General features: G+C 47.0%; 1 protein-coding gene across 1 annotated transcript in view; it reads right to left on the bottom strand.

Annotated features, from left to right (window-relative positions):
• LOC137424946 (proto-oncogene tyrosine-protein kinase receptor Ret) overlaps window positions 1-20196 on the bottom strand; it is a 172083-nt gene that overhangs the window by 117922 nt on the left and 33965 nt on the right. Inside the window, exons 3-6 of the mRNA XM_078775263.1 lie at window positions 17847-18140; window positions 17461-17714; window positions 15220-15397; window positions 14581-14780 (exon numbers count right to left, since the gene is read on the bottom strand). Coding sequence (XP_078631389.1) covers window positions 14581-14780; window positions 15220-15397; window positions 17461-17714; window positions 17847-18140 — 926 coding nt within the window. The remainder of the gene's footprint in view (window positions 1-14580; window positions 14781-15219; window positions 15398-17460; window positions 17715-17846; window positions 18141-20196) is intronic.

The raw sequence follows: 20196 nt of genomic DNA, 5'->3' as shown, positions 1-20196 counted from the left end.
AATGACCCGGCCGAAGCGCCCCCTGGCGATCGGCGGCGTCCGGGGTGCAGGGATGCCAGGTGGGATGCCCCTGGCTGCCCCTGGGATGGGTGCAGGACCGGGGGGCGGCGTGGCGGCGGGGCTGGGCAGTGCCGGGGGTCCGCCCGCAGGAGGGCGGCCCCGACGTGGGGGTCGGGCCACTGGCGGTGGATGGTCCACATCAAGGTGGGCCGGCTTGAGGCGGTCTACCGAAACGCGGTCAGGAGTACCGCCGATGTCCAGGGTGAAGTGCTTCGCCCCGGTCTCCAGCACGCGGAAAGGCCCGTCGTACGGGGGCCGCAGTGGTGTCCGATGGGCATCGTGGCGGACGAAGACGTACTCCGCCGTGCGAAGCTCCGGGGCGACGTGCGTCGGTGGGTGCCCGTGGCATGCCGTTGGCACCGGGGCGAACCTCTGGGCGGTCTCTTGCAGAGCGGAGCGCTGCTGTGCCACGGACCATGGTGCTGTGGAGTCGGGGAGGAACTCGCCCGGCACCCGCAGCGGTTGCCCGAAGCCCAACTCCGCCGCGGATGCGCGCAGGTCCTCCTTGGGCGCCGTCCGGAGGCCCAGTAGGACCCAGGGGAGCCTGTCGACCCAGCCGCCGTCGCGGAGGGTGGCCCGGAGCGCGGCCTTCAATGAGCGGTGAAATCGCTCACACAGGCCGTTAGCCTGGGGGTGGTAGGCCGTGGTTCGGTGCAGCCGGACCCCGAGCCCCTGCGCAACCGCCCCCCAGAGCTCCGAGGTGAACTGGGGGCCGCGGTCGGATGAGATGTCTGAGGGGGCGCCGAACCGGGCGACCCAGGTGGCGATGAAAGCCTGCGCGACATCGGCCACCGTTGTCGACGCCAAGGGCACGGCCTCCGGCCACCGGGTGGTGCGGTCCACCATGGTGAGGACGTAGGTGAAACCCCGCGAGGGGGGCAGAGGTCCCACCAGGTCCACATGGACGTGGTCAAACTGGCGTTCCGGCACCGTGAACGGGGCCAACGGGGCCTGGGTGTGCCGGTGCACCATGGCGCGCTGGCACGCGAGGCACGTCCTGGCCCAGCCGCGGACGGCCTTCCGGAGGCCATGCCAGACGAACTTGTCGGCGATCAGCCTTTGGGAGGCCCTCGCGCCCGGGTGGGACAGGCCGTGGATGGCGTCAAACACCTGGCGCTGCCAGCCCGCGGGCACGATGGGGCGAGGACGCCCGAGGGAGACGTCGCACAAGAGGGCCGCGCCCACGCCGTCGAACGGCACCTCGGTGACGCGGAGGCCCGTGATGGCGGTCCGCAAGGCCTGGACGTCGGGGTCAGCGGCCTGGTCCGCTGCCATCCAGGCATAGTCGATGCCGAGGTGGACTGCGTGGGCGACGGCCCGGGAAAGGCAATCCGCCACCGGGTTGTCCTTCCCCGCGACGTGCTGGATGTCCGGTCGTGTACTCGGACACGGCCGAGAGGTGACGCTGCTGCCGGGCCGACCACGGCTCGGTGACCTTGCCCATCGCGAAGATCAGGGGCTTGTGGTCGACGAAGGCAGTGAACGCCCGGCCCTCGAGCAGATGGCGGAAGTGCCTGACCGCCAAGTGAAGTCCGAGCAACTCGCGGTCGAAGGTACTGTAACGGCGTTCGGGCGGGCGAAGCTGCCGGCTAAAGAACGCCAGCGGTTGCCAAGCTCCACGCACCCATTGCTCGTGCACCGCGCCCACCGCGTAGTCCGAGGCATCGGTGGTGAGGGCGATCGGTGCATCGGGCGCCGGGTGCGCGAGCATGGTGGCGTTAGCCAAGCGAGCTTCGCGCCCGTGAACGCCGTGTCCATCTGCTCGGTCCAGGTAACGTCGCCTTTGCCCGGCTTACCTCGGAGAGCTTCGTGCAGGGGGCGCAGGAGCTGGGCGATACGGGGCAGGAACCGATGGTAAAAGTTCACCATGCCCAGGAACTCCTGCAGCCCTCTGATCGTGCGGGGGCGCGGAAACCCCTTCACCGCCTCCACCTTGGCCGGCAGGGGGACGGCTCCATGCCTGGTGACACGGTGCCCCAGAAAATCGATTGTGGCGGCGCCGAACCGGCACTTTGCGGGGTTCACAATCAGGCCATGCTGGCCCAGGCGTTCGAAGAGCGTGCGGAGGTGGCGTAGGTGCTCTTCACGGGACGCGCTGGCGACGAGGATATCGTCCAGGTAGACGTAGACAAAATCCAAGTCATGCAGGACGCTGTCCATCAGTCGCTGGAACGCCTGAGCCGCATTCTTCAGACCGAAGGGCATGCGCAGGAACTCGAAGAGTCCGAATGGCGTGATGACCGCCGTCTTCGGGACGTCCTCCGGCCTGACGGGGACCTGATGGTAGCCGCGTATGAGGTCCACCTTCGAGAAGAAGGACCTGCCCGCCAAACGGGCGGAAAAGTCCTGAATGTGGGGGACGGGGTAGCGGTCGGGAGTCGTGGCGTCATTGAGACGGCGATAGTCCCCGCACGGTCGCCATTCCCCGCCGGGCTTCGGCACGATGTGCAGCGGCGACGCCCAAGCGCTCTCTGAGCGCCGAACGATGCCGAGTCGCTCCAGGGTAGCGAACTCCGCTTTTGCCACCGCCAGCTTCGTCGGCTCGAGGCGGCGTGCCCGGGCGTAGACCGGTGGCCTGACGGTGGGGATGTGATGGGCCACCCCGTGCTTGACGGCCCCCGCCGAGAAGGTGGGCCGCGTGAGGGCCGGGAAGCCGGCGAGGAGGCGGGTGAATGCGTCCGCTGCCGGAAGCGTACAGACCAACGTGGCCGGAACCGAATCGTTCGGCAAGCCGCTTGGCAAGCCGCTCGTTGAGCTGGGCAACGCACAAGCGAGCGAGCTGAACGTCTCGGCCTGGACAAGCCGTCTGCGCTTGACGTCGACCAGGAGCCCATTAGCGCACAGGAAGTCCGCGCCAAGCAGTGCCATGGGCACGTCGGCGGTGACGAACGTCCATCGGAAAACCTGCCCTCCAAACCGCAGAGAGAGGCAGCGTTTTCCGTACGTACGGATGGGCGTCCCGTTCGCGGCAAGCAGCGCGGGGCCCTCACCCGCGGCGTGCTTGTCTGACGTGCCGGCGGGAATGACACTCACCTGCGCTCCCGTGTCGCACAGGTAACGGCGCCCGGAGAAGGTGTCCGTTATGAACAGCAGGCTGCTCGAACGGCCGGCGCTCATCGCCACTATTGAGCGCCGGCCCGGGCGTTTCCCGACCCGTTGAAGGAGCACGGCGGATGACACCGCCGAGCTTCGTGGCCGAACTTGGCGTGGAACCAGCACCAGGTGGTGGAGCTGGAGGAGCGCGGCTGGCTCCGCCAGGCCGGTGGAGTTGGCGGGTTTCCCCGCGGTGGCGGTTTTCACTGCGGCGGTGGGCGGGGCGTGGCGGCGTTCACGAGGTGCGTATCAGCATGCTGCTGAACATCAGCGTGCTGTAGAAGCTGATGCTGTGGAACATGCTGCTGAACATCAGCGTCGAGGGCCGTGACGGCCACGCCGACGCTCGCCCGCGTGTCCGAAGCGGCGAAGTACCTGTCCGCCTCGGCTGCCAATGCTCGGGGTTCCGTTAGCTCGGTCCCGGCCAACGCGAGGCGAACCTGCGCTGGAAGTTGGCGCCGGAAAAGCGCCCGGAATAGCGAACCGGGGGCTTCGTCGCCCAACAGTGACAGCATATGGTCCATTCGGACCGACGGGCGCGTCTCACCGAGCTCGGGGAGATCCAGGAGGCGGTCGGCCCGTGCGTCGTCCGTGAGGCCGAACGTGGCTAGGAGTAGCCGCTTGAGTGCCTCGTACTTGTGGCCGTCCGGTGGGTGGTGAAGGACGGACACAACTCGAGCGGCCGTGCCGGGCCCGAGGGAGGCGACGACATGGCAGTAGCGCAGGTCGTCGTTGGTGAGGCGCCGAAGCTGAAATTGGGCTTCGGCTTGAACGAACCAGACTTCGGCCTGGGCCTCCCAAAATTCGGGAAGCTTAATCGCCATTGCCTTGTCGTTGGCCATTGCAATGGCGTCGTGTTCAGAAGGATCGCTACGGCAGATCCAACGTCGAGGGTCACCAGTAAAGCGCGGCGTTACGCGCGCTGCTTGTGAGCAAGGAGGAAGCGGACAAGCGGTAACATATAAACGTCTTTATTGTAAGACTACACTGTAACACTCAACTCCTCCGGGCTGGTCGCCCGGTGTATATCATGAGGCCACGCCTACCCCTCGGGCGTGGCCACCGCCCACTTGGTGCGTGGAATGATGTCACCACGCCAGTGGGCTTTTGTGTCCGCCACAATACCACTTACCTCTGGGTCAAACTGTATTTCAAATATTCAAACGGTTTTTACATGCTGCCGTCTCCTAGCAACCAATGAAATTTTTCAAAAATATTGTAGTACATTTATTTTTTAATAATGTACCATATTTACGGCAGTATATTTATTTACGCCATGAGTAAGGAAGGAAAATTTCCAGCGCGCTGATTCGCTCATTTGCGCTCATTGATGACGATCACGATCACGTGATGACGTGATCACGAATGATGTTCGTGATGCGATCACGTGATGTTCCTTGCCGCCATAAACTCACAGCAAGTAGCATAGATTTTAGCATGATTAGCATTTAGCATGATTTTGCATGATTTAGCATGATTTAGCATAGATAGTAGCATGTTTCACATAGATTTTTTTTCAGCGAGGAATATTATACACGGATTCTGACCGGTGGCAGAGCAGCGCACTGATTCGCTCAGAGCAATCACGTGATGTTCCATCTCCGCCGCCAGTTGGCTTCACTTTTCACGGAGTATGAGCGTTCTATATATTTTCAATTCAGTGCGTCGACTCGCTCACGTACTTGATTTGTGGCATAGACATGGCCATTGGGCCTTCACGCTGTAATTTGTGCGAGGCTTTTGTCCGAGTGAGCTTGAGTCGAGAGGGCGAATGTATGGGTTGGGAATGTACGGGTCTCCCTTCCCCCACCCGGCAACGCCGGTACTGGAGGGCGTCACAGGATCGGTGAGTCTCCAAAATCCGCAAAATCCGATTTGCAATCCGCAAATTGCGAAGATTCAGGACGATGTCGCAATTGTTGCGCTGCTCTCCGACCATGAGAACTGCAACGTCATTGTTGACTGGCCCTCCCTGGCCCTCCCCTTCCCTCCCCCTTCCCCCTCCCCCCTCCCCTCCTCCTCACTTCCCCCTCCACCCTACCCCCTCCCTTTTCCCCCTCCCCCCTACCCCTTCCCCTCCCCCCTACCCCTTCCCCTCCCCCCTCCCACCCCTCTCCCATCCCTCCCCCTCCCCCCCTCTCCTCCCCTCCCCCCCCTCTCCTCCCCTCCCCCCCGTTCCCCTCCCCCCCTCTTCCCCCTCCCCTCCCCTCCCCCACCCGGCAATGCGGGGTACGTCTGCTAGTAAATAAATAAATAAACTTAAATGGATATCTAGCAGCAGGTCCATGATGCTTTCCTATGATGATAAAGCTTCTATTTATTATGTACCTATGTATGAAGCACGGTTTGTTATTGCTTATACAATGTGTAAGCCTACCACACTAATATATATATATATATATATATATATATATATATTGTTGCAGACGCGGTTTTAGATGTTATTTTACCGAGCGGTTTGGTATTACCGCGTCCGAACAGTTACTCCCCACTTAGAACCCGATTTCACCCAAACGATCGCACCGCAGCTAGTCAATAGGGAAAAGACAAAGGCGACACGGATGTGAAGAAGAAGAAGGAATAAAACGAGAAGACGTACAGACGAGTAATGGGGTTTATTATTTACACAAGCAAAAAGGAGCAATCAAGGTTTATTTACAACACATAAGACGCAGGTGACACAGTGCAAATATTAACTTATACCAGCTTAATTAACCCAGGACAGAACAAACAGAACAAACTCACGTACACAAGAAGGATGGAAAGGCAGGAGGTGGATGGCTGGAGGGAGAGGGAGGTCAAAGGGGGTCCTGCAGCTCAACCGGCGCGTTTAGCAGCCGCCGTTCCTTTACGGCCCTGCTCCAAACCGCCGTCCAGGCCCCAAGTGGCTGTGGGGTGTTGTTGCTGCTGTGGCCTCCGCTGCTTCCCCAGGACTTGTCTGACGCGTCTGGTCCAAACCCTCAACTCTTTCTTGGTTCACTCACTCCTCACCACCGACTCCTCACCGCAACCAACGCAACCACTGACCGCCACCACCGACTCCTCACCGCAACCAACGCAACCAACTGACCACCGACTCCACTGACTGACTCTTCACGACTCTCTCTCTTGGTGACCAACTCTTCCGTGACCAACTCACGTGCGCGCCTTTTATAGCGCCTCCGGCGATTAAGCCGCCGGCCTTTTGGACACGCCCATCGGGGTGCTCACCTCGGCCCTGGTTGGTCGCGTGACCCTCTGGCTCCGCCCTTGATGACGACGGGCGGGCACGCCTTTCTTCTCCGACTCGAGCCTCGTGGTCAATGGCGGTTATTGGAGGGGAGGTAATTGCGAATCGAGGGCTCAGCAATGACGAAAGGGGATGTGATAGGAAATGGAGGTTTTGGGGATGGGAATGAAAGGGGATCTATTCTCTTTCACTGGTGCAATGGAGTACTTCAATTAATGGGAGACACAGCCTTACCCTAGAACACAGAATAAGAGATAACTATCAACAGGGGTATTCTATTACTTGGCTGACGTGTATGCTTGTGGACTAATTATGGGATGCCCTTTCACCTTTACACAGCTCCGGAGGTAGGGGGGCGCAGAATAACCAATAATAATAATAGTACAGCACACAATCAAAAAAATACAGTCCTCATCTCCGCAATATATATATATATATATATATATATATATATATATATATATATATATATATATGTAATAGGACAAGGCAAGAGTGAAAGGTTAACATGCAACATAGTTTTACAATATTTAATATTCCTTTCTTTCTTCATGAGAATTCAAATAATCAATTCATGTCCTATGAATTGAATTGATTGATTGATTTACTTCATTGATTCACTTCAATTGATTGATTTGGTAATTGATTGAATTGATTGATTGATTGGTAATTGATTTACTTCATAAGTAAAGTTGCATCTCAAAGCTACTGCATTTCTGCAAATATTACGTTTTATTTTTAACAGTGCTAATAATGTTAATGCTGGACTACCACTACTACTTCGTTAACAGACCCAATTATTCACCCTTCTTGAGGGGTCGGCCATTTCTGACCCCCATCTTTCACGAAATGGTTGGCCAGGCCTGACGTTTGAGTGAAGGTAATTTGGGCAGAAAATTGTTATTTGTTCAGGGTACCGGAGATAACATGACTACTCTTAGCAAAAGACAATGTGGAATCTTTAACATCCACCAATAACTAGTGATAGCAGAGGGGTCTTTCAGTTCAATGTCCTTCCGATGGATGTCCCACACATATATGCATCACTCTGCCTGTGCGACATCAGACGACATCATTTTATAGCCGGGTTGAGATTCAAACCGAAGCTAAGCAGCTCAAAGGTGAGTGTGCATATGCTCTAGCTGGGCTATCCTTCCAGCAAATAAAGCTTCTGGAAAAGCTTGTACATATATTACAGGCAGATCAACAACATTACTAGAGAATAGACAAATAAATGTTTCGTATTACTACTAACTAGCCGAAACCCGTGGAACATCCATGGAAGGGAGGATGTGGTGTATGGATAGAGTGTACCATTATGGATGGCATAGGGGATTTGCTTGTCCGAGTAAGAGTTAGGAAGAAAGATGAGAATGAAGAGTGCGTACATGAACAACGATCGCCGACACCGGCACAAATGCATGCTCTGGATTGTCCACTCAGTGGACGGCTTGCTTTCGCCTTCGCCTGTCCAATCAGCGGACGGCTTGCTTCGCCTTCGCCCACCAGACGCCAATACGATGGCGTCGTAAGATGGCGTCGTATCGGCAGTTAATCGGATGCTTTTGGGCCCCAACGTCGGCTAATTCAGATTTTTCGAGTATGGCTGTACGTGATAAACAAAGAGCGCGGTTCGTAGATCGTAAATCCATTAGTGCCGTGGGCATCGTGTCACTGGGTGCGGCGTAAAAGGGATAACAAAGTCGAGTCCTTACGCTATTATTATATAGATACCCACTCCCTCTGCAGGTGGATTTTTGATTCTATGATTAGACTTACACACATACATGGAGAATTTCCTTATTTGAATACAGTGAGAATCACCCACTCCCTCCCTCCAGGAGGGTGAGGGTAGGCAATGTGGGGGCAAATATATTTTGTGCTTTTGCTAGTAATCTGCCCTCTCTCCAGCAGGTGTGGACAGTAAACAACTTGCACTGTTCCACGTGTGCAGGCTAAACCCTAAGGTCGTCTACTGACCATTGTGGGAGTGGTATTTTGTGCCATTACATGACTCTAGGTGCCCCCATCATGTGTGCCAAACATGGTAAAGATTGGCCCAGCCATTTTCAATTCTATAATTATCAGACATTCACACATAACAGAGGATTGCCTTGTTTTATTTTGTAGGATGGGGTTTTCAACCTTTCTAGCATCATGAGCCATGGGATTAAATGGGAGCAATAAATCAAGCCAAACCAAAGGCCAGCTCTGGGGTTGGTATAAAAAATAAAATAAAAACCCACCTTTTAGAGGCCATTTTCCCCCGCAAAGCGGGGGTTGGCCTTTTTCGGGCACCGCGGTTGTTGTCGTTTTTGTTGGTCCCCTTTTTGAGGCAATGTTTTACGGCCGGATGCCCTTCCTGCCGCCAAACCTTTTTGTCGCCAAACCTTTTTGTCGCCTTTTACGACAAGCAGGGAATTACCAGTGAGCTGGTACTCAATTAGCCAACCTCAGAAGGATGACAGACTGAGTCAACCCCCCTGGCGTTAATTCAGCGATCGACCGGGATTCGAACCCAGGATCCTAGGATCCCAAGCCGGCACCCTAACTGCTTAGCCAACACCAGGCTTAGGGAGCATGGGAAAGCATGTAAAATATTTAGTCGTGAGCTTGGACTGATGCAACATTAATACAATAAGTGAAGCCATCACGCTGTAGATGAGGAAGTTGTTAAATGAGGGGAGAAAGAATCATCAATGTTAGAGTAAACCATTTGTAGCCTTCGAGAAATGGTTAAAACATGGCCTAAACAACCGCACCAAATACATTGCACATGTACCTATAATTTCTGATTACCACTACTACCTGAGCCCTCATTTTACCATTTACTTACTCTATATAAATGTACCTCTATCTCTAGCAGAGCCATCTGAGAGTATGTCAACAGCATTCCATGTCTAAAAATACATTCCCTTGTAATCACATGCTTCTGTAATAACATTAGTCATTTTCCAGTTGGAGATTAAAAATGCTTTTATTGATGGGGGAAATGAAACATACACCAAGCCACGGCTTCATGGTGACATGTTGGCTTTTTCATATTGGACTGTAAGCATGTCTCAATGCTGAGAACTCATATGATAACTTTTTTACTGAGTTGGATTCTGGGCCACCTCTGATATGTACTTACCGGTATGACTATTTTTTTTCATCATGCAAACTAAAAAAAAACGGTTATTCGCACATTTCTACAACAGATTCCACTCAACGATTTACATGCGGAACATCCAGGCATGGTAAAAATGAAACAAATGGCCAGGAGATACTTATGAATGAATAAATGAATGAATGATCGTTTTAAGGCCATTAAAGCAACCAAGGAAGCAGCACGTACCATTCTTGATGTCTTTGGTCTGACTCGGTCTAGGTTTACGAACTGCCTTTCGAACTGCCGACCTCTCAGATTCAGAGCAGACGCTCTAACCAGTACACCAACAAATATAACCTAATATATAAGCACTCCAAAGAAACGGTTGAAGAATGCATTGTTTACTTTATTACCTCAACATTGTCTTGAATGTCGATTGGTCGAAGCTTGTAAAGCGCTCACCAGGTAGCTTAAGCACTCAAGCAAGCACTCCAACAAAATTGTTGATAAGTAACTGCAGGCTTAGCAAGCGACAGCAAGCCGATTGGTCATAGGACTCACCGGCAAAAACAAAAACATTGCTAATTTCTTAACATTTTCAGATTTAACTCCAGATTTCGACAGTCATTTAGTCCTCGAGATCCAATCTACAAATCAGAAACAGTATTTTGGACACAAGGCTTTTTCAGTGGGCCAAAAACAAATCCCCCCTGCTAAAGGATTAAGACCCCTGCATGGGAGAGCGGGCTGACCAAAGATAAAGCCTGTTTTTAATTTAATGCGGTCATTAATTAGCTACAAAAGGGTGTTTAAATTTACCCAAACACCCAATTTTCATTCATGCACTTCCTTGGAGTTCCGTCAGTATGCCTGAAAAGTTTTGAGCCGCTAGGTTTCATGATTTTGGACTTATAGAGAAGACATACACACTAACTGACGACACACTTTCTCTTTATTTATTATAGATTATAGCTTGTGTTGAAAGAAACTCAAAAGTAGCCTCTTTATCTTGGACCACCCATATGAAGAAACAGATTCATATGGAATAGGCCATTTAGCCCACCATGTCTGAGATCTATGCACATCTAAGAAATGATATATATCCTTCTGACAATCTATCCCATTAATGTATCGCATCATTGTTCACTCAGTTAAACATTAAAAATCTCGTTATTATATCATGAAGTTGGACAACATCCATAACCGATTGAATCTATTGACAGTCAAGTCCATGGGGCCATAGTACATGGTACAGTGCATTCAGAAAGTATTCAGACCCCTTCACTTTTTTCACATTTTGTTATGTTGCAGCCTTATGCTAAAATCGTTTAAATTCATTTTTTCCCTCATAAATCTACACTCAATACCCCATAATGACAAAGAGAAAACAGGATTTTAGAAAGTTTTGCAAATTTATTAAAAAGAAAAAACTGAAATATCACATTGACATAAGTATTCAGACCCTTTGCCATGACACTGGAAATTTAGCTAAGGTGCCTCCCATTTCTCCTGATCATCTTCGAGTTGTTTCGACACCTTCATTGGAGTCCAACTGTGGTAAATTCATCCTGTGTGGAGATGGGAGAAACTTCCAGAAGGACAACCATCATTGCAACACTCCACCGATCTGGGATTTATAGCAGAGTGGCCGATTTATAGCATGCTGATATGCATTGTCAGTTGTGAGACCTTATATAGACAGGTGTGTGCCTTTCCAAATCATGTCCAATCAATTGAATTTACCACAGGTGGACTCCAATCAAGGTGTAGAAACATCTCAAAGATGATCAAGAGAAATGGGAGGCACCTGAGCTAAATTTCAAGTGTCATAGCAAAGGGTATGAATACTTATGTCAATGTGATATTTCAGTTTTTTTCTTTTTAATAAATTTACAAAACTTTCTAAAATCCTGTTTTCTCTTTGTCATTATGGGGTATTGAGTGTAGATTGATGAGGGAAAAAATGAATTTAAACGATTTCAGCATAAGGCTGCAACATAACAAAATGTGAAACAAGTACACATACATTCAAAGTACACCGCCCCATGCCAAATAATTAAATATGCTGCAGCGCGGCATTGCCGGGGCGCCTCCGGCGCCCGGCAATACCGCAGTGCAGCTCATTGAGGCTGCATTGGGAGGGAGAGGTGTACACTAATTGATTGATTAATTGTATAATTAAAATCAATAAAAGATTATCACAAAATATTTTCATAATCAATTGGCTAATCGCATAACTAAACCAGTAGTGCTTCATCCGAAGATGTATCTTTTAGAAATTTAATTAAATAAGTCATTTATAAAAAATTAAATAATTAATTGATTACTCAATAAATAATTAATCGATTAATCAATAAATACTTAATAGATGAAATGATTAATCAATAAATCAAAAATATCCTTGATAGCCACATCACTTGGTCACTCATGTCCAAATATTAGCTTCCCAGCTCAAAAGGTGCCTGAGATATTGGCCAAATGAGAAAGAAAATAAATAAATGATTAATAATGAAAATAAATAAATAATAATCATAAAAAAATTAAATTATTAATCAATTTGGTCAGAGAACACATAAACTACCACTATTTCATCAGAATCTGTAACTTAAAAAAAAAATTTTTTTTTGTCATTAATCGAATAATTAAATAATTAATCGATTAATTGATTAATTAATAAATCAAAAATATCCTTTGCAGCCAAATCACCTGGTCATTGGCATGTCCAAATATCAGCTTCCTAACTCAAAAGGTGCCTGAGTTAATAATGGTCAGAAGATAAATGAAATTTAATTAATTAAATAAGTACTTAATTAAACGCTAATAATTAAATAACTCCTCAATTAATTGATTATTCAAAAAACAAAAAATACCGTATTTGACAAAGGACTTGCTCACTACTGTGCCGAAATTTCAGCTTCCTAGCTCAAAGGATGGCTGAGATATCGTCCGGACAACCAAGAAAGAAAACAAACAAACAAGAAAACAAGTACACATACATTCAAAGTACACCGCCCCATGCCAAATAATTAAATATGCTGCAGCGCGGCATTGCCGGGGCGCCTCTGGCGCCCGGCAATACCGCAGTGCAGCTCATTGAGGCTGCATTGGGAGGGAGAGGTGTACACTAATTGATTGATTAATTGTATAATTAAAATCAATAAAAGATTATCACAAAATATTTTCATAATCAATTGGCTAATCGCATAACTAAACCACTAGTGCTTCACCCGAAGATGTATCTTTTAGAAATTTAATTAAATAAGTCATTTATAAAAAATTAAATAATTAATTGATTACTCAATAAATAATTAATCGATTAATCAATAAATACTTAATAGATGAAATGATTAATCAATAAATCAAAAATATCCTTGATAGCCACATCACTTGGTCACTCATGTCCAAATATTAGCTTCCCAGCTCAAAAGGTGCCTGAGATATTGGCCAAATGAGAAAGAAAATAAATAAATGATTAATAATGAAAATAAATAAATAATAATCATAAAAAAATTAAATTATTAATCAATTTGGTCAGAGAACACATAAACTACCACTATTTCATCAGAATCTGTAACTTAAAAAAAAAAATTTTTTTTGTCATTAATCGAATAATTAAATAATTAATCGATTAATTGATTAATTAATAAATCAAAAATATCCTTTGCAGCCAAATCACCTGGTCATTGGCATGTCCAAATATCAGCTTCCTAACTCAAAAGGTGCCTGAGTTAATAATGGTCAGAAGAGAAATGAAATTTAATTAATTAAATAAGTACTTAATTAAACGCTAATAATTAAATAACTCCTCAATTAATTGATTATTCAAAAAACAAAAAATACCGTATTTGACAAAGGACTTGCTCACTACTGTGCCGAAATTTCAGCTTCCTAGCTCAAAGGATGGCTGAGATATCGCCCGGACAAACAAACAAGAAAGCAAGAAAACAAACAAGCAAGAAACCAGAGTGAAAACTGAGTACTCTCTTTCAGCGTGCGTCACTGCCGAGCCCCCTTTGGTGCCCGGCAATGACGATTTGCAATGCCTGGAGATGGCATAGGAAAGGAGCGGTGTACAATAATCATAAAAAAATTAAATTATTAATCAATTTGGTCAGAGAACACATAAACTACCACTATTTCATCAGAATCTGTAACTTTAAAAAAAAAATTTTTTTTGTCATTAATCGAATAATTAAATAATTAATCGATTAATTGATTAATTAATAAATCAAAAATATCCTTTGCAGCCAAATCACCTGGTCATTGGCATGTCCAAATATCAGCTTCCTAACTCAAAAGGTGCCTGAGTTAATAATGGTCAGAAGAGAAATGAAATTTAATTAATTAAGTAAGTACTTAATTAAACGCTAATAATTAAATAACTCCTCAATTAATTGATTATTCAAAAAACAAAAAATACCGTATTTGACAAAGGACTTGCTCACTACTGTGCCGAAATTTCAGCTTCCTAGCTCAAAGGATGGCTGAGATATCGCCCGGACAACCAAGAAAGCAAGAAAACAAGAAAGCAAGAAACCAGAGTGAAAACTGAGTACTCTCTTTCAGCGTGCGTCACTGCCGAGCCCCCTTTGGTGCCCGGCAATGACGATTTGCAATGCCTGGAGATGGCATAGGAAAGGAGCGGTGTACAACAAGAAACCAGAGTGAAAACTGAGTACTCTCTTTCAGCGTGCGTCACTGCCGAGCCCCCTTTGGTGCCCGGCAATGACGATTTGCAATGCCTGGAGATGGCATAGGAAAGGAGCGGTGTACAAAAAGTGAAGGGGTCTGAATACTTTCTGAATGCACTGTATAAAGATTCAAAAGTCAATTTTGATGAAAGATACTATCAGACCTTATATGTTCACATAATTGCAGATGGGACAGGTGGCTTAGAAACAGCACACTTCATGATGGGACACTCCCTGCTGGCATTGCAGCAGAATGTGAGGTTGACCCCATTGTTTATTTAATCCAGGACCGGAAGGCACACAGGTGACCACCGACTTGCTGTTTGCCTATGGGTTTTTTTTTTTCCGGTAAGGATGTGTCGTGACTTAATACAACGCTGCAAGTTCATAAAATTCAACACGGTATGAGGACTTGCCTGAGCCAGTCGCTGTGCCCCCCGTGCAAGCTGGAAGGACAGCTCAGGAGTAGGAAAAGTGAAATTGAGCAGCCGGATGGTCACGTTGACCGGTACATGAATGGAAGACACCTCTGCATGGCTGTTCACATCTGACACCGTGAGCTCCATTTGCACCTCACATGAGATGTTTATAGTAATGTTCTGTTTGAGGAAGATTGCTGGAAGAGCAAGACGAGATCATGCATGAAAATGTTTAATAAATTGCGGTGTCAAAACACCTCAAAGTGGTTCGTTCCCAAGTGAAAATTATTAAGTTCCAAAGCATTGTGATCCTAGCAGTGTCCATGTGTTTTTGTTTTTTTTACCTCTCCCCCCCATGCCTCCTCCCCTCAAGCCCTCTTCCTCCCACAGATCTCCTGATGTCCCTGCTCTCCATCTTATTCTCCCGCTCTCTTTATCATATGTTTTATGTTTTATGTGTCAGTTTGTCTTTTTGTGATCAATGTTAGCTCTTACACGAGCCTCGATCTTGTATACAAAAAACAAAACAAAAAAAAAGAATCGCTTATCACAAGAAAAACAATGTAAGTGACAACAATCTGAAATATATCTCAAAGCAGGGTATTAGTCAAGAGGTCCCTGTGTGCACAAACTCACTGTAGTCGTAGGAAAGGCCGACTATCGTCCGATTTTCCACAATTGTTTTTTTTTCCTGACTCTGGCATTTGACATCAAAATCAGCCCAGGTCTCGCAACCATGCCTTTTGAGGCTGGACTTGCACTTGTCACCAGTAGAGTCACGGTCCAGGAATACAAATTTCGCCACTGCATCATCCTGTGGGGTTACGACCCATCAGGGGTGGTACAGTAACGAAACGGCAGTTAGAAATAAAGGAAACAACAAACATATTTCATTGCAGATAAATGGTTTCGTTCGAAATTTCATCAGGCAGAGACAGGTGTGGGATGTGAGTGAACACATCCTTACTCTAATGAGGCCTACTGAAAGTTTTGAGTTCAACAGAAGTTCAGCCAAACCGAGAAAGCCAAGGGACGGGAATCCGATGATGGTGTCGAGACAGAATTTAAGCAGAGCGATGTACTAATCATCGAACCCGAACTATTTCCTGCGATTATAGTAAAGCAATACCTCTGCGTGTGCAAAGCAAAAGGAATGTTTGTGTAATACCACACAAGTTATGGACTGTGTGATGATGTCCATGTGTAACAATTCATATGTTGGAAGTAAGGTCTACGTTATCATGGAAAATAGTATAAAACGTAGTTATTAAATAATAAAAATGAGTTCAGAAAAATAGATTGCCATGCATTGAGGTAATGTCAGGTAAGATTCATGTGATCTAATACGCAAATAAAATTTGATCAGTGGAGTTCAGGGCAACAAATTCCAATGGTACGTTGCCACACAAAACTTACTACAGATGGTGGTATACAACAGGCGTTTTAAGGCCATTTTACCTGCTAGAGCGGGGTTAGCCTTGCGGTCCCCATGACAATCTTCTCCATTTTGCCCTATTTTCTGCATCTCCCCTTGTTAACCCCCTTGCCCGCATTTCTTCTTCCACCATCTTTAGCCAAGTCTTTCTCGGTCTTCCCCGTCCTCTACTTCCTTCTACATTCATTTCCATCACTCTTCTCAACCAGTCACTTTCATCCTTCCTCAACACATGACCAAACCATCTCAACCTGTTGCTCTTCACAACATCCATCACAGGCTCTATTCCCATCATCTTTCGCAATTCATCATTTGGCTTCCTCTCTCTCAACTATACTCCACACATCCACCGAACCATTCGCATTTCCACCCTTTCCAGCCTTCGTTGCTGCTCTACGTTCATTACCCATTTCTCGCTCCCATAAATCATAACACTTCTCACACATGTAGCATACACCTTTCCCTTCAGCTTCAACGACACTCCCTTCCTCGTCAGCCCGCCACTCAATTCCCAAAACTTCTTCCATGCACAAATCACTCGAGCAACCGGTGCCGAGTCTGATCCACCTTCTCCATTCAGCATGTCTCCAAGGTAGCAAAATGTTTTCACACCTTCCAGCTTCACTCCGTCTCCAAGATCCAACTCAACATTTCCTCCATCTGCAGCTCCCTCTGTGCACACTTTACACTTGAATGTAGCTGCCACACTGGTTAATGTCCCTCTCAGACCACTACATTTTTGATGAACCCACTCAGCGCACATTGTACATTGAATGGAGTTCACTCCGACACCCTTCCTGCACATAGCACATGGCCACTTCCCAGTTCTTTCCACCTCACCACATGCTTTACCACTTGCCATCACCTTCGTCTTTCCGATATTCAACTTCAGATCTTTTGCCTACATATATTCCTTCCACTTGTTCATCTTTTCCTTCAGCCCATCCATACTCTCTTCAATCAACACCAGATCATCTGCATACAACAACTCCCACGGTAAACCCTCCTTTACGTTCCGAGCCAGCACCTCCATTTGGTGGTATAATTGCATTGTTTTGATTCCCACACTTTTCTGGCAATTAATTTACCCGACCACGGTGGCATTACCATTTCCGTAGCTAAGAATCAACCCTGGACATGTCGGTATCAGTAGTCATCACATCATTAAAAACTTGGTAGTCATGGGTAGTCATCACATTATCATTTAAAATCTGATCAGGGCAGCAGTACACAATGGCCTACTTTTTTGAAAGGTACCATATGCGTTCTTTAAGATCCACAAATGCCAGCAGATAGGACAGGTGGCTTAACGTCCTCTCCAAAGTCTATTTCACGCATTGTTGCAACTGCTGCATTCGAAGTAGCAATCATAATAACTAGAATATGGAAAATAATATTGTAATTGTTTGAGCTTTGTAGCATCGAACAGGCGCCAGTCCCACCTCATGCCTGTTGAATACGATTTCTCGAATCTGTCCTCCTTCCGGTTCTCCTTCTCCCAGGTAGAGAGGATTATCATTCACATCATCGACCCACACCACGAAAGAGCGAAGTGGGAGGATATCAGTCCGAGGTCCATGATCAATGCGGCATTGAACCGAGACGGTGTGCTCTGCTGTGTGCTCTCGATCGAGCTCATGTGTCACGCTCAGCTCTCCGCTAGACTCGTTGATGTGGAAAAGGGAAGAGGCTTGTCCTGTTGAGACAGTTGGCATTTTTAGGTCAACTACAAACAGCCCTCACAACAAGCATTGATTATCCAAGCCTGTGAAGAGGAATGTCCACCAGTCGTTTTAAAGAAATAAGGATTTATAGGAAAAAAGAGAACCTGGCATTAGGCGATATGAAAGACGTTTCTCGCTGCAGGCGCCGCGCAGTGGGAGAGAGGAAAGTGCGGCCACTGCTCCAGGGTCACCATTTTCTTGAACATGTAGCTGGGACTCAGAATTGCCAAAGCAGAGCTCCATAAGTGGGATTCTGCTGCATGGTGGGACAGAACCGGCCTTGATACTAAGCCGAATTCTGGCAACTTTGGAGTCTTGCACATGACCGCCAGACAATTCGGTCACCTCGATTCTGAAAGTGAGTGCAAATGGTGGGACAAGGCCTGTCGAGTTTTCTGCTGGAGAAACACGTTCCAGGATTGAGATTATTGGTGAGTAATAGTATGCGGTAATTGCCGTAATTGTCCTGTAAATCATTTAAGGTTCATGAAAGGTCAAAGGGGGGTATGGAAATGACATTAAACTACTCCTTCACCTTTTCTTTTTGACATCTTCGCAAATAGAGTGTAATATTATAGGAAACCATAAGAATAAGGGCTACAAAAATCCCATATGCAAACATGTATGACATAGCATTTCCCACACCTGCGATAATCAGTTGCAGCACCTTTTCACGAATTTTCTGCACACTTGTTACAGCTGTGATGAAAATAAGTACTGTACAATAATTCAGCACAGGACTCGCCAGCAAAGGCAAAAGTAACAAGAAAGAGCAATCAGAGATTGCAGACCCTCGCCCGGACGTGTTTTTAGTGGTTTTTGAGGCTTTTGTATTAAAACAAACATGGCGGCCGAACCACGAGACCGATGACATCTTCATTATTATTTTTTCTCCACCAATTTATCCCTAGATGATGCTCAATAAATGTAATCTTAATCGAATAAAGTTTTGTACTTGTCGAAGTATGACGTCATAATGGAGGCACCTATGACATCATCATTAACATATGTTATTGCCCATGGAGAGTTCTTTACAAAGAGCCATGTCTCCATTTTTTCTGTGCAGCGCTTTCGGAGATATAGAGGTGCAAAATTTTGGGGTTTTTTTTTTTTCCAATATGGCGCCTGTACCACGTGCCCTATGACATCATAATTATCATTTTAAAATTCTACAGGAGGAGTTGCACCTATGGTGAAAATTTATTGTCAATCGGACCAACGGTTGCAGAGAAAAGCATATTTATTCTGTGCGGACAGACAGACAAACAAACAAACAAACAAACAGACTCAAATGCAATACCCTCTCCTCTGGCGAGGGTAATAAATAATTAAAATTACATATTGGCTGCTCTTGGTGCAAATTCCTATTGTCGCTGCTCCTGGTCAAAGCATGAGGTTTATAGGATCTGTCCTGTCATTCACAAATTCAATATCAATTGATTTTGAAACAAGAAATTCCTTTAATTATGCCTTCCAAGTCAGTAGGACTGGGAGCTTATTCTTGCTGGGGTTTATTATTTCCTGTGAATTATTTTTACGGTCATGAAGATTTATTGACAAAAAAAAAACAAAAACCACCTTTAGAGGCCATTTTTCCCCGCAAAGTGGGGGTTGGCCTTTTTCGGGAACCGTGGTTGTATGTTGTTTTTCGGTCCCCTTTTTGAAGCAATGTTTGACGGCCGGATGCCCTTCCTGCCGCCAACCCTTTTTGCCGCCTTTAACGACAAACAGGGAATTACCAGTGAACTGGTACTCAATTTGCCCGACCTCGGAAGGATGATACAGGCTGAGTCAACCCCCCTGGCGTTAATTCAGCGATCGACCGGGATTCGAACCCAGGATCCTTGGCTATCCTAAGCCGGCACCCTAGCCGCTAGCCCAACACCAGGGATGATTGACAGTTGACAGTCGTGACCGTTTCCTGTGAATTCTTCCTTGTCAATCAAGATGAAGTCCATAGCAACCAGAATACTAATTATGCCTATGCATATTTGAAGGTGTCTTAAGCTTAAGGTTTCCTCTCTAAAGCATGTGTTACCGCTTGGAAACCTTGATAGGTACGAGCAACTCTGGTGCTTTTTGTTGCCAAAGCCTGGAGCAGAAACTGTCTTATTATGTGCCATATACATCGTGATTTTTATAGCCTACATTCAGATATCCATCTCTGCTCAGATATCCATTGTTTCAAACCATCTATTTATTACCCTCGCCATAGGAGAGGGCATTGCGTTTGAGTCCATTTGTCTGTTTGTTACTTGGGAAAAAAAATAAAAATTGCAAGTATGTGGATCACTCCGGTTTGTGTGTTTGTGTGTTTGTTTGTCTGTCCGCTCACTTATACTTGCTTACAGGTCACAATTTTAAACCGATCTTCACGAAACTTCACCAAATGGCAGAGTTCGTGGTCTGACAAAATCCGATATATTTTTGGGGTCAAAAGTTCAAAAGGTCAAC

The sequence above is a fragment of the Myxine glutinosa genome, chromosome 4, assembly GCF_964187855.1.
Source record: "Myxine glutinosa chromosome 4, kmMyxGlut1.1, whole genome shotgun sequence".
Lineage (NCBI taxonomy): Eukaryota > Metazoa > Chordata > Myxini > Myxiniformes > Myxinidae > Myxine > Myxine glutinosa.
Note: the sequence above shows the minus strand (reverse complement) of the source record. Positions and strands in the feature narration are given on the sequence as shown.